The 15,477-nt window shown below is 42.0% G+C and overlaps 1 protein-coding gene across 1 annotated transcript; it reads left to right on the top strand.

The window, feature by feature from the left end:
* The first annotated feature begins 290 nt into the window (after positions 1-290).
* Positions 291-14,141, top strand: LOC149414210 (uncharacterized). Its single transcript, XM_089643809.1, has 4 exons — positions 291-462; positions 1,774-2,425; positions 6,749-6,893; positions 7,350-14,141. Exons 2-4 carry the CDS (start codon positions 1,776-1,778, stop codon positions 13,773-13,775), a joined length of 7,221 nt encoding a protein of 2,406 aa, XP_089499935.1. The 5' UTR covers positions 291-462; positions 1,774-1,775; the 3' UTR covers positions 13,776-14,141.
* Positions 14,142-15,477: the final 1,336 nt, after the last annotated feature.

Below are 15,477 nucleotides of genomic sequence, written 5' to 3'. Positions count from 1 at the left end.
AGAAATAAAACTAACCTTAAACCTTTGACATCAAAACAATGGCCGCCACGTAACAACAGTTTTAATTTTAACAAAATAGTTATTAAAATGCTTAATTTTACATTTTCGATCAATTTTCAATCTGAAATACTTACTTTTCATTATTTCATAACTACAACAAAGTTTTTTTTAAAATGATTCACTAGTTTTTTTGTATTTACCATATTGATTATTGTGTTGTTTTTCCCGCATTACGAATGTGGGGATTTAGTGGGGAATTTCAGAACTTTTTATACTTCACGGTGGTTTATTTATGGGGAAATTCTGCGAATCCGCTGTTCTGCAATGTGTCCAATTGTCATTGTTTCTTTAGGCGATTATCGTGTTTGTTAGGTTTCTTAATCTTTCTGTATTACTTGATTACTTAAATAATTCAATAGCAGAGTTACTAGAATAGGAATAAAAGGGATTTCTCCAAATACAGTGAGTACCCCAGAGTACCCAATACCCAATAATATAATCCACTCTCGGTGGGAGTGAGTCGAGTTCCCGGCTTTTGTGTTCGAAGCCGACTTATTAAGAATGAGATTTGTATGTTTTAATTGCTTTAGTAAATATATAATGCCGCCGGGCTTAGAAGTTTTAGAAATCTAAATGTTTTTTAGGGAAAATGGAAAAAGTCCCAAAACCCATTCAAATATTGTAGAATTTTGATATATTCTGTGAAAATTTAAAAATATTCTAAATTTTTGGGGAACTTTTGTAGAGAACAAAAAGCGAAAAATAAGAAGCGAAAAATGCCAGCGATGACGAAACGAAAGCTCTACATCTTCTCTAGCTGCCATTAAATGATTTAAGAGGAAGCTACAAGCCAAAAATGTGTATATTCTTGGTAAACCTTATATTGTAGGTAATAGGCATTAAAATCGCTCGACAAACGGAGTCTAGAAACGTTCGATTTCAAGCAAAAAATTGGTTTTTATTTATTTTGTAAATAAATTTGTAAGAAAGCAAAAAAGTTAATCAAGTGAAACTGTCACAGATAATCTTAGCTATAATAATGTATTTTTAAAAAGTTGTTTCCTTTACGCGTTCATACATTTCTATTGGAAAAATATATTTTTTATTAGTTCACATTTATATTTTTTATTGAGTAATTTATTATTTTATTTGTATTCTACTCAAGCGAAGCGATAGGAAAACCTTCAATTTATTCAAAGCATATTTTTTAGTATTCATAATGTTCACCAATTCATTATAAAGATTAATAAAAATAGTGATTTAGCATTAAACTTTGCCTTAACAAGAAATTTGAAACTCAAACTGTGAAGTCGGTATTATGCGACGTTGCTTTGTTCGTTTCTCTCGTCTCGGCTCGAAGAAATTTTGTCCCGTTTATACACACCCTTGTGTAACCCTTACATATTATTCGCAGACATCCTTGTTGCCACTACGAGTCAGATATTTTCGTTAAATATGACAACATTTCAATTTTAGTCGCCGTAGCACCGTTCGTCCATTCTCTTCTGTGCATTTTTTTCATTTCGCCGCACCCATTTCGGCCATACTCGAACTCGCGGAGAGGTTTGGACAAAAAATAATTCAGTTGCTTTGGTCAGACTGAAGCTATGACGGTCAAAACTGACTAGTCAAGTACTCAATATGGATAGAAACTCACTGAGGGAACTAGCGGGACTATTAACAGTACAACGACTAGTGTTGTATGTTGTAAGTTTATTTGTATTTGGATATTACTGTTCACTCCAGTTTCACATTGTTTTTTGTTGTTCCCAGTCATGGCGCTTCTCTGCCTGCATTGCAGCCACGAGCTAGCGCGCCTGCACGAACTCGCTTTCTACATTGACAAATTAAACGGGTACCAACTTGGCTTCAACATCGAAACTGCAGCATCCGATCACGCCGACCGCTTCGTCAAATTGCCAGACACCAGTAAGAGGTTCTCCACCCACAAGCTGCTATGCGTCCAGTGCAACGGTCAAATCGGACGAATTCACTCGTTGAATGGATTCTACGAACCGGCGACTTATTTCAGTCCGGATCGGACGTTGCTTCCACACGCCGCCAAGTATCGCCAAGCCATGGCCAAAAAATGGAAACAAATTGAAGACATTTATCCTGAGCTTCCGCGAATAACACCGCACATTGTCAAGCGTGTGGTCGTGCATGGAAATCCGCTGATACGTTTCGATCGTGGTGAAGTCGACAAGATGTTCGAACTCGGACGACCGCTGGGACAGATTCCGCACGAACATCAGCTGCGTTCGTTCTTCTTTGCGTGCCTTAACGACACTGTGTTATATCTGCACACGGGCATGGGTAAGACGCTGGTGGCGTGCATGGCAATTAAAGCATTCTGCGAACGTAATCCGGGGAAAGGAGCCTTCTTCCTGGTTCCTCGTGTGCTTCTGGTGGACCAACAAGCCAGGTATTTATTTATTAATTTACTTGTTATCGTAAAACAGAAGTATTTGAATGCTTTTCTTGTAAATTATTGATATACAAGTAACACCTCACTAATCCGCCCCTCCAAACAAGTGTCCAATAATTAGTGAATGTGGCGGATTATAGTACGTACATCAAAAATAAAACGGGTATTTTGTGAAACAAGATCGGTATCGATCTTTCGTAAAATTTCAATATTTGTTTTAAAGTTTGGTGTTATGTTTACGCTTGTAAGAAGTCTCCATTTTGTAAACTTAATCAAACGAAAAGCATGGCAGAAGTAATCCAACAGAACCACAGAATAGAATACACAGAGGACTAATGGAAATGTCAATAAAACAACAATAATGTATCTCTGGCAAGCTAGACGGCGGAGTAGTAACTGGCTTGGCTTGGCGCTCGAGTCAAGGAACGCCAAGGACTGCTGAATTTGAGATTTGAATACCGGCCAATTATAGAACATGAATTTGTGCTTTTGTGCTAGTAAAATATAACAGCAGATTTTAGTAATTGTCATAATCCAGCGGCGGATTATAGGAATTGTTATATAATCCAGCGGCGGATTATAGTAATTGTCATATTCCAGTGGTGGGTTATAGTAATTGTCATATAATCCAGTGGTGGATTATAGTAATTGTCATATAATCCAGTGGTGGATTATAGTAATTGTCATATAATCCAGAAGCGGATTATAGTAATTGTCATATAATCCAGAAGCGGATTATAATAAACGTCATATAATCCAGCGGTGGATTATATGGAGTGGTAGGTATATGGGGTGGTCAGTGAGTCCAGAAGTGACAGACGTATGAATGCATCCCTCCCGCTGCAGTGCGAGGCGAGTCGGAGAGAGAGAGTCCTGCTGGAGAGGTAAAACGGTCTCCCTCAACCAGTCTCGCCCGATCCCGCCTGACATGCAGTTGGTGGACAGGTCCGGATAAACCTCACCCCACGAACCGGGCACCCCTGCTAAGTCACCAAACGTAGGGAACTACTCGGGGTGACCTATGGCAGAGGTGTTGGTTATCCAATAAATGGCTCCTGGGGTGGCGGTAACCATACCCACCCGCCTCCCAAATTAAGATATATGACATTAAAGATATTAAAGACTTGAATATGCAAGGAGTGTGTGCCAAGACAGAGGAGTGTGGCTGTATATCCTCTCTATCTTTCTGCAGGGTAGGCCCTGTGGAAAGCGACGTGTTAATTAAGTTAGTTAAGCGACGTGTTAGTTAAGTTAGGTTTAGTAAAATCAGGGCTGTCTATAATACCACGAACAATCAAACATATTAACTTCGGTTATGAACGATTTGTTCCGAGTCAAGAATTCAAACAAGGGATAAAATACCTACCTAAGTAACTATAATATAATGTTTTAACGATAATTATTTTAAATAGTTGTCTATTTCAAAATTGTAAGTAATTTATCAAGAATTCAGACTGGCGATCAAGTACCTACCTATAATACAGGTGTCCGGGGGTAAAGTGCAACTCACCAAAAGTCGTTGCGAGTCGATGCGAGTGTTTTTTGTGAAAATAGACAGAATCGAATAAAATCGACTTGTCATTAGACACACGAGTTGGATGCTGTGTACGGGGATTCTGCACCTTCACCACCACCATGAAATTTTGGACAGCGGCAATTTAAACGTGGCCGAACCAACTGGGTGACGATCAGAGATGTGCAAAATGGGTACCCAAAACCATTTGAAATGCAAAATGGGTCAAAACTTTTCCATTTGAAAATGCAAAATGCAAAATGGTTTTTAGAAAAGCATTTCAAATGCAAAATGCAAAATACCTATTTTCAAAATGCATTGAAAATGCAAAATGGTTTCTCAGGTTAAACAATTAAAATAATTATAGATTTTTTAAACAATTTTGCCATTTAATAATGTACATCAATGTAGAACAAACATATTATATGATGGTAAATTCAAAAACACCACGACTACAGATTATGAAACCACAAAAAATTTGCGCGGGACTAATGTTGCCAACGTAAAAACATAGAAACTGCTATCTAACATTTAATATTACAGCTTCATGGCTCCATGTTCAGTATTTTTTGTAATGGTATCACTCAATTGCCAGGGCTCCTACCAGGGAGCAACGTGACAAATGTAAATTATCTCTCATAGCGAGGTTAAGGACCGACTGATATTTGGGGCTTATGAAAAAAAATGAGTGGAGATAGTACGAAGAATGTGGCAAAAAAGCATTTCAAATGGAAAATGCATTGAGAAAAGCATTTAAAATGCAAAATGGTTTTTAGAAAAGCATTTAAAATGCAAAATGGAAAATACCCATTTTGCATTTTGAATTTCCATTTGAAATGGATTTATTTGAAATAAAGCACATCTCTGGTGACGATGAACATTTGGGACAACCAAAAACTGCGACCACTGACGATAACATTGCTCAAGTTCACCAAATGGTGCCAGAGAACCGTTGAATTAAGGTTAGGGAGATAGCAGAGGAAATTAGCATATCGAAATAACGTGTTTGTCACATATTGATTGACAATTTAGGGATAAGAAAGCTTACCGAGAAATATGAATTATTTATTATATAATTATAATGGCATCCAGTATAGATGATGCACACTGGAAAGAATTATTATTTCTCCTTCTAACGTCAAAGAAATTACATATTTCCGCATGATAAAAATGACCCTAAAACGTTGGATGGGTGAAGAGATTTACTAACCACATTATTAATGTGTTCACGAAAAGAATACTTGTAATCCAAAGAGACACCAAGGTCCTTGATAGACTGCACAGTAGATAAAAGCAAAGATCATTTAGTTTATAGTAAAATAATTATTGGTTTCTTCGCTCGATAAAATGACAAACAGGAGTGATTTTCTTTAACGATAGACTTAATCTGTAGTTTCCAACGTTTGACTTGTTTCCTGATTTGAAAATAGGTGTGATTTAAGAAAGTTATTTATTTAAAAGTATCAGGAAATATGTCAGACGAAATACATACAAGTTATATTACATACAAATTGGTTTAGACAAAATATATTTAAATTATTTCAGTAAAACGTCGGGAATACCGTCAGGTTCTATACATTTCTTACTAGATAAGGATTGGAAAACATTAAAATTAATAATAATAATTTTTATTCCACGATGTGGGGAGGTTAGTGCAATCCCACACGTCCCATATATATATATACATATTTTTTGTATAGTAGGTATGTGCAATTGAAAAAAATATATGACGGAGAATAAATTAACAACAAAGTAATTAACAACTATGCAGGGCGTGGTCTTGAGTAGTGGCATTTGGTGCTGGTAGGCTGCAGTCACCAACGTGTTGGCGGAGGCCATTAGCCGCATCCTGGCTCCAGTGACCCGGTGTCTCATCAGGCCGGCAAATCCATTCAGTCCTAGTTCCGTGAACATTGTCGATGCGCTGCTGTATCTTCGGTATCCAAATATGATTCTACAGGCGTCATTATATTGAATTCGGAGTCGTTCCATCGAGCAAGTTCGGTAGTGACACCATGTCTCACACGTATACAGGCCAGTACAGAATGCGTTGAACAGTATTTTTTTAACGGTATTGCTGCATTTGCAAAAATGCAGTTAATAGTTAGTAGTATCGACATAATTAAGTGGAGAAATGTTAGACGAGGCATCTACAGAACAGATAGAGAAGTGTTTAGCAAAAAGGTTAGGTTATGTCTAGTCCGTTCGTAGCATGAATTTCATTATAAAACATATTTGTAAGGACATCATTATCAGCTCGCTCTTGGGAAACAAATTGTCAAAATTGTGTAGGGTTGAGATATAAGTTTGTCTCGGTGACAAAGACAATGCGCGTCTCACACCTCGTCGGTTGGCGTGGCATCACCTGATTTAGCCCCAAGCGACTTTTTTTGTTCCCTCGACTAAAATTTAAGCTCGTAGGACAGAAATTTTCATCGAATGAAGAGGCCATCACCTTCGTAAAACAATTATTTTGCAGTGTAAGCTGTTAGAAGTGTATTTCAAGTAGATTATGTTGAAAAATTTCTTTGTTAGGTCGGAAACTTTTCAGACTACCCATAATATAATATTTTAACAGAAAATGGTTTTTATTGTTATTTTAAAAATTGTATTTATCAAGAGTTCAGACAAGCGATAATGTACCTATATAAATAATGTAATTTTTTCCAGAAATTTTTTTAATTTTACATTTGGAAGATGTATTTCTTTTGTTTATATTTCTTATTTTTCGTGATTTTATTTGCTAGTTTTAAAAATAAAATTTAAGTTGGAAATAAGTCATCTATCTTAGTGTTAATAAATTTCAGGTATTTGGCAGAGCAGACTGGTATCAGGCCAGTGAGGCGCAGTAGCCAGCACGGCAAGAGCAAGTGGGTTCCGACAGACGTGGTCGTGTGTACATCTGACACATTTGTCAGAGTGTTGAAGGATGGGCTTGTCTCTATTTCCCAGGTATTTTACTTTCAATAATTTTACCAAAAGAATATTAACCCCCCAGGCCTCTGGCATATTGACCGTTATATTTCTTAAAGACGCTGTCAGAAAGTTGGAGAATTTATGTCATTATATTTTAAATGTGAAATGTGAAAACCATTTTGATTTTGCATCAAAATATTAAAATGGAAACATAAAAGTGCTCACTGCCAATAAATACATCTACATTTGGCATATTATGGCAAGATATTGAGGAAGGGATGGAGATAGGGAAGAGAAAGGTGGGGGTGTACCTGACTATTCACGATCTGGTCACCAAACAAGCTGACTAAAGCCATTTGAAGCAGTGTTTCGATTCTGAATGTTGGTCTTACACCAGGGCGATACTGAGAGTACGGATAATTTAATTCCCATTTTAAATTAATAAGACGTTGTACCAACCAACCAATAATTATTATGAATAATGTGTTTTAGGTTTCCATCATCGTGTTTGACGAAGCTCATGAAGCCCGCGGAGAATCCTCGTACACGAGGATCCTCAAGTTTGTGTTCGACACGCACGAGACTCTGCGACCACGGCTTCTCGCTCTCTCCGCCACGCCGCTCGTTGGCGACACCTCATTCAGCGCTGTCGAAGAGATGGTGCGGACTTTTCGCGCGAAGATATACTCGCCATTTCTCGACGCAGCATTTTCAATGCCTCAAAACAACCAGGTTGTTAAAAAAAAGATATGCAACGTTACTAAGACCGCTGACGAGGTGATGTGTGATAAATTCATCATGCGGTCCATTGACAAGTTGGCGAATGTACATCCGATCATCGCCAGTGCGTGGAAGGCTTGCCTCGGCACTCGGTACTTAGATGTCGCCTCTGGGGTTATCCGCGATCTTAAAGAGACAGCACACATGGTATCTGATAATCTGACATTCCTGATGGCAAAGTATCTCGAGAAATGGATGGACGCTCTGGAGGTGCTGCGAATTAGCGGCCCGCAAGTACTTCTTGCCAATATCAAGGATCACTACGAACGAGCGGATTATGACGATGATGAATTGACCGAGTATTTGCGTGCTTTCCGAGTCTTTCTTGGTACTACTATTAATGAATTGATTTCTGTTGTTACTCAAAAGGAATCCACATCGCTAGACACCCTCTTAGAGTGTGTTCGCTCTTTTATCTCAAAGTGCGAGAAGCAGAAGATTATAGTGTTTGTTACTCGTAGGAAAACGGCTGTACGACTCTGCAGGAGGCTGTGCTCCGAAAGGGACTTGAAAAACGAATTGAATCCGTGTTATATTCTCGGTAGTCGAGGCGGATACTCAAAGCAACAGCAGCGGGATGTATTGTGCAATTTCCGCGAAGGGCGCACTCGCCTCCTGGTGGCCACCAGCATGCTGGAGCAAGGGCTGGACGTGGACTCTTGCGGCCTGGTCGTCTGCTTCGATGGGGTGCGCTCATTAACCGCGCTCATTCAGTGCCGCGGCCGGGCACGCAACCCCAACTCTGAATTCGTCATCTTTACGTCTAATGTCAGCAGTGTTGAAACCATCCAAGAAAAAGAAGACGAGCTGAACAATCACGTCACTCTAGCCATGATTCAACAGATTGCCTGCTCCCCGGCTGGCGTCAGCAAGGAGAAACTTGACGAACTGGCGCTGCGGCAACAGGAATACTTGGTGCAGGAGGAGGAAGACAATGACCGCAGAAAAGATATCTTCGACGACGAGAGCAGTCTCATTCTTATATTTAGCGGCTTCGACTTGGAACGTATCAGTGAAGAGGTGTGCGATGCGGCAGCCGAAGCCGATATATCACACCGTATGTCTCCCACCTGCGAGGGTGTGTTCGCTTTCGCTTGCACCGACCACGAGGACTTTTTGGAACGACTCTCGAACATGGTTTCATCTCAATGCTGGGTTTCTATAATGCATCCTCTGACTCCTTGTCCAACGTTCATTATTAAATTTGACACTCTTTCTACTTTCCATTATTTATCTAAATACTCGGTGAGACTTGACAGTAAACCGATCTGGGACGAAGATTACGAACTGCATATAAACGGATCCGTGGTACATCTCATTAATGACGTGGAATCTGTCTGCAAGAAGTCCTTCCGCTTGGATATCTCGGATTTGGTTGGTGAATTCCTCGTGCACAACTCTCGCAAACACGGGTTTAATCTGTTTCTGAGTCTGTGCCGGCCGCCGGTCTTCGCCGTGGACGGCCTAAAAGCACCTTACGATTTCGATTCGCGGTCGTTCAATCTGGCTTTGCGTGCGGCCGATCTGCCTAAAGGCGCTCGCTGGGATCTGCGGTGCGCTCTCAGAAACTTCAACGCCGATATCTTCGATGCACCAAACATGACCTTTGCAGAAAGTGCGGAGAACCAGAAAGAACCAGCGCGGGATTTCCATAAAGAGTACCTGGTGCAGGTGTGGAGAAACCAACATGCTCACATTTTACCAAACCCTCTTCCCACCTCCTTACTTGATCAACTCCACCGGTATAGCTTTGAGGAACTTCAAATCACACTTCAATTGTTCGTCCCCAGACGGTACCGACCTCTACAGCTTCCGTCGAGCGATCTAATCAAGAACCATTACTTTTCTGAGATCTTGATCTCGAATAACTACCGCATGATCAGATCGGTGAGCATCACGCCGTACCGCACAATTGTACTGCCAGCCTCTCCAGTCTGCTTGAATCGCATTGTCCGGAACTTCGGAAACCCCGACGACTACTTGCTCGTCACCATAGCGGACGAACATGGCGGAAACCCGTGGTCGAAGAAAACCAAAGACCATTTTCAAAACATCTTGTACAACGGAGTCAGAATTGCCGAAAGAGTGTTTCGTTTCTTGGGATGTTCCAACAGCCAATTGTCGGTGGGCCGCTGCTGGCTGACTTGCCTCGACGTCCAAATGATTCACGGTAGAATAGGTTCGTTCGAGAGTATGGAGCCCGAGCGCAAACTCACCCGGTTAGCGATGGCCTTCTCGGCCAGCACCGAGACTGTGGCCGTGTCGCAAGAGGTCCTAGATATTGTAGAAGACGACATCACTCGCGGCGAAGTCTGTTTCAGCGAGGGTATCGGCAAGATCTCCGAGCCATTCTGCCAAGAGATAGCTACGCTAATGAAATTGCAGATGCCCGTGTCCGCGTTCCAGATTCGTGTGGGCGGCATCAAGGGGGTTGTATGTGTCTTCAATCAGCCCCAAGATATTACCTTTCGAAAGTCAATGAAAAAGTTCTCCGCTGCCAACTTTCTGAACCTCGAGGTGTTGGCCTACAGTAAGCCTCTCCGGATGTTTCTGAACCGCCAAGTCATCCTCTGCCTCTCTTCCTTGGGCGTCCCCGATTCAACCTTTCTAGATTTGACCAAGACGGCTCTGTACAATTGCCTATCAATCCTCTTTGATCCCATCAAATCCATCAAATTCTTGAAAAATGCTGATAATTTTTTCGATTTTGGAATGTTTCCCTTGGAGTTGGTCTCTGAACCCCTTTTCCGGCGCGTGCTGTTTCGCTGCGCTTTGAGGCATGTCAGAAATATAGTTAAACACTCTCGAGTCTACGTGCCCAGAGCGCGCATGCTCATGGGCGTGCTGGACGAGACAGGCACGCTGGAATATGGACAGGTGTACGTCCACATCTCTGAGAAGAACTTGAACGAAGAGTTGGATGGGCCGGTTGTGGTGTTCCGCAATCCCGTTGTTTTCCCTTCGGATGTACGGATTCTGCAGGCCACACGGAATGTGAATTCACTCATACGCCAGCTTTACGTCAACTGCGTGGTGTTCCCGAGCCGCGGGCCAGACTCTCACGCGGCCGAGTGCTCTGGCGGAGATCTGGACGGAGACTTGTTCTCCATCGCCTGGGATACCCGACTCATTCCGCCAATCCCCGCTCCAGGGTTGCCTGTCCCTACTAAAAAAACATGCAAAATATCAAGCGATAGCCTCTTGGACGAGATCCCGGCTATGGTTAACTTCTTCTGCGACTATGCCTCTAAATGGCAACTAGGTATCATGGGGAATTCGCACCTTGTGCTGGCGGACAAGCTAGGAATGCAGCACCCGGATTGCATCGAGCTCGGACATTATCTGGCAGCTGAAACGGATGAACCGAGAAAGGGCTATTCCGTTGCGGATTTCCCGCCAAGGTTCTATCCGAAGGAATACCCTGACTTCATGTGCAAGGATGATAAAACGACTTACAAGTCCACGTCGGTGCTCGGCATTATGTTCAGACAATGCTTCCCCGTACTTGAGACCCTGATTGAGAGTGATAGGGTACAAATACCCACAGTCTGGCACGGCATTGGCGGCGGAGGCCAAATTGAAAAGTTCTACTCGGAGTATGTCATCCAGCTTCGTCGTGTTTTAGAAGTCTTCGAACTCGATACTGAGGCGGATTTATTTTCGGGCATTCCATTTAAGAGTTTGGTTTCCAAGGACAAGCACGAGGAGCAGCTGCGGGTGGTTGTCCAGCAACACGGACAAGACTTCTGGAATCGCTGGACAGGCATCTACCGAGATTGGGTATCCACCCTGGATCCGGACTCCAAGTCCGGTGCCGTGTCTGAGTGGTATAACTTCCCAAGAAAAAGCAAAAAGTCTTACCCCGCATACAGCTTCTCCTGGCTCGCAGTCAGTGATCTGGACCTCGCCGAGATGCCAGACATTCCTCTGGAAGACAAGATCACACAGTCCTTGACGATGTGGGTCCGAGCCAACAAGATAGATTGGATCAGCGATTTGAGTAGAAGAAGCGACGTGGCCCAAGCAATGGTCAGAAACTTCCAAAACATGACCTGCCAGTTATACGGTTCGTCACTCTTTGGCTTTACTGATGACAAGTCGGACATCAATCTGTGTGTTAGCCCAATGAATAACATAACAATAGAGAACAAGTTTCAAGGATTCACGCTTGCGATCCTTTTCCAGGCCGGGGAGCGGACGGCTGATCTGATCCCTGAGAGGTTAGATCGTCACCCGTCCATGTGGATTTGCTTGAAGGTTTTGACACAGTGGGCACGAGCAGTATCCATTCTCAAGTCGCGCGGTGATCCAGGCATCATGCCACTTGTGTGCTTTGTATGGATCTACATTTTCTACTTAGAGCGAGGAGAGGAAGATCACAAACAGTGCCAGGAGGCGCCTGTACCCCCCAACAACACCTCCCGCTGGAATAAGTGGCTGACCATCCCCCGGAAAGATAAATGGGGAGCAGACATTCTACGCTTCTTGTCGTTCCTCGGCGATGTCAAAAACGCACCGTGGATCGCCGCTCAAGTAGACCCTGTCAGCGGGGATCCCCTGATCAAGGAAGATTTGATCCCAGAACTCGCCACGCAAGCGCTGGTGGCCGTAACCCAACTCTCCCTAAACGAAGGCCGCATTGAAAAACTGTTTGAAACATCCAAAATAAGACTCTTCATGATAGGCTATTGCAAATCTTCGAATGATCCGCTGCTTCAAGAGCAGTATCTACGCCACATCCGCCAAATGAGCGATCCCCACAACGAGTTGGAGTTAGAGTTCTCGGAGAGTACTGGAAAGCTGTTTCTCCAGGTGTCCGGAAACCCCAAGCTGTTTGCGTCGGTGCAGCGATGCCTCCGATCCATGTTCTGGCAGCTGCGGGCCCTCCGGCTCCAGCGTCCCACAGCTCACCACGTCTGCGGCTCCACCTTCATATTGCTGGAGAACGGCGCTGGGCGGAGCACGCAAGTCCGGTTCGTCGCACACAAGGGCCAGGGCAACTACCAGCACATCAACAGTATCCGCCGCTGCATTCAACCCATAGTGAACGAACCCAACCAGCTGTGGATACTCGAAGGTAAAACCCGGTTTATGGACATCATCACTGAACAGCTGGACAAGCACTCCGCCTTCGTGGGAAACCACAGAGACATTCAGAACCGATTCTTTGGCGAACTTCTCTTCACCATCCGGACGGGCAGCAACTATCTGGTCAACGTGCCCGGCATAATCGACAATACATTCGATACTGTCGACCTCGGCAACATAGAAGAAATCATTCAGAGCCACGAGGAGGCGTTCATCAACGAAGATGAAGAGAACATAGAGACTCTCGACAGAATACAAAAGCGCTTCAATCCAGAATTGAAAGTGCTTAAAAAGCAACAAGTGGAGACGTCGCCAGCCGTCAAACTAGTTCAACTGAGTCAAATCGCCATGAGCGGCGCCACCAACAGATGCTTCTCGCTTCCAGATGAGTCTAAATCTCGCATCCGATCATCCTTCTTCCCTTCCTGGCGCTACTCCGTCGAAGATGCGGAACAATTTGCTCAAATGCACGGTTTCCGGGAAACGAATGAACCTCCATTAAAAATTGACTTATACCACACAATATCGCTTGTGTGGCAAGGCAGAGAGTTAGTCCTACGTCTGGATAGTAGAGGATGCCTGGACACTCTGAGGTATCGTACTACGCGATGGGTTTCAGCTTCAATAATTGGAAATAATGACGATGTGAGGATTTACGTAGAAAGTCTGGCGGTGGTGGAGAAAGAATCGCCACTTATCGCAGTCATAGCGTTATACAAAGAGAATTCTGTGCTCACATCGACGGGTTCCAAACTAGCGGAGAAACCGCTAATCCAAGACATCTTCGAATGGGACTGGAGCATTCGCAGTATGAGACGAATACAGAATGTCAAGACGTTCAAGAATGATCACGGAGCGTACATAACCCTGAATGAGGTTAGTGGAGGTGTTTTTGACCTGGACAGCTATATGTTTGGACCAAGCCCTAATGTATTTGAATTTGAACTGATGCAACCTGTAGAGAAGATATATTCCGAGGGTATATATGACTTTGGAATTGCGCTTTACGGTCATATGGCAACACTAAAGCCTTTGTTAGACACAATCTAACCTCTCATATATTATGTAACAGGTTTGATGATATATTATGTCATTTTGCAGTCAATGGGTATAACCTAGCACATACTTCCACTCCGTCTCGTTCCAGCAGCATCGTACGGATGAGACAGATGACAGCGGACGGCAAAATGACATTTAAATTTTTTACTCCAGATATACTCAATAATCGCTGTTTAGTCTTTCAGCCACGTGATCACCTGTAGCACCATTTTTTTTTTCTTTTTTTATTCTAAAAAATTTTTGGTAAAACAGAAGTCTGCGCAAATAGTTGTGTGCTTTTAAAATATATTTTGTAAATCGCTTTGTGCTAATTTTGTATAAGAAAATTATATATTTGCCATTTTATATAACCAATAATATAACGTATATAATCTTAAAGTGTTTTATTTAAGCAATCCCGAAAAAATTGCAAGACTGAAGATGCAAGCTTGGTGAACAAGATTAAGAAAGGTACCCTTAGGTGGTTAAAGAAAGGAGTGCCGGAGAATATATTATTAACACTAGAAATGCCTTCCGTATATGTTTGAATGGAAGTGACTTAGTACCTTTTGGTTCTAGCCCGTTTAGCACGCACTCTGTCTCTCTTACATTTGCCTTACATTGTATATCACATTAAATTTGAATTTCATAATGATGATGAGACACAGTTCTGCATATGAAGTTTAAGCAAATAATGGTCAGAATTTTTGATTGCGAAACACGCCCATATTGCATTTCTTGTATTGTTCTATATTCTATGGATTAGGCATCCCCAATTAGTGGGGTATGTTGTGAGGGTGAATTTATTGGGGAGGGGAAAGAGATTAAAGGTTTTAAAGTACTTGCCTATTCAGATCACCATAAATGACTAAAATAATTTTAAAATTTGTTTTTGAAACAGAAAAAGATACGGTCGCATCTAGGAATTGAACCCAGGATCTTAGCCTTGCCGGAGTGCTGCTCTACCACTGAGCTAATCTGACCCTATTTTCTTTGGTCATATTTAATTGTATCAACTTCGACTAAGACCTACATTCATTTTATTGGCTGCTGTCATGTATGATCGCAATATAATTATTGATCTACCTTTTTTGTCATTATTCTGTTGTGTTTTTCATTGTTCATATGTATTTTGTTGCGTTTATTTTTTTTGCAACCTTTTTTGTCATTATCTTTACATTTTGCTTTGTTGTATTAATTTTTAAGTGTTTACTTTGATACAAATAGCTTGTAATTTTTTTTTAAGAAAAGCCCACTAGGGCGTGTAATAAATAAAAAAAAATATATATTCTTCTCCAACTAAATGCAATGACATCTATTGACTTTTCTGCAAGTCTAGGATGGATATTTTTATGTTTTGGAGTAACGTAATGAGTAATACCTCAAATTGTAATATTTAATCATTGACTCTCAAATGAAAATTCAAAATATTGTAGAGCAGAGCTCTGGCAAGGATAAGGTCCTGGGTTTAATTCGTGTATAATTTTTTATTTTTTTTTAGTGCGGAGACGGTTTACACGTAGTTTCCGTGAGCACTTAGTCCATAGGTCCATTGTGCTACCTTCCATTTTACCTCAATCCTTTAACAACAACCCAGTCCCTTTAATAAAGTTCCCCAGGGTTGTCATTGGGTATGTGGCTATGTCTTCTGGTTCTACTGTATGTCTCCCCAGGTATCTGCGCCTAGTTCCCACCAGGGCAGGACATTGGCACC

Source organism: Hesperophylax consimilis, chromosome 20 (genome assembly GCF_061612785.1).
Source record: "Hesperophylax consimilis isolate HC1 chromosome 20, BYU_Hcon_1.0, whole genome shotgun sequence".
Taxonomy (NCBI): domain Eukaryota; kingdom Metazoa; phylum Arthropoda; class Insecta; order Trichoptera; family Limnephilidae; genus Hesperophylax; species Hesperophylax consimilis.
Note: the sequence above shows the minus strand (reverse complement) of the source record. Positions and strands in the feature narration are given on the sequence as shown.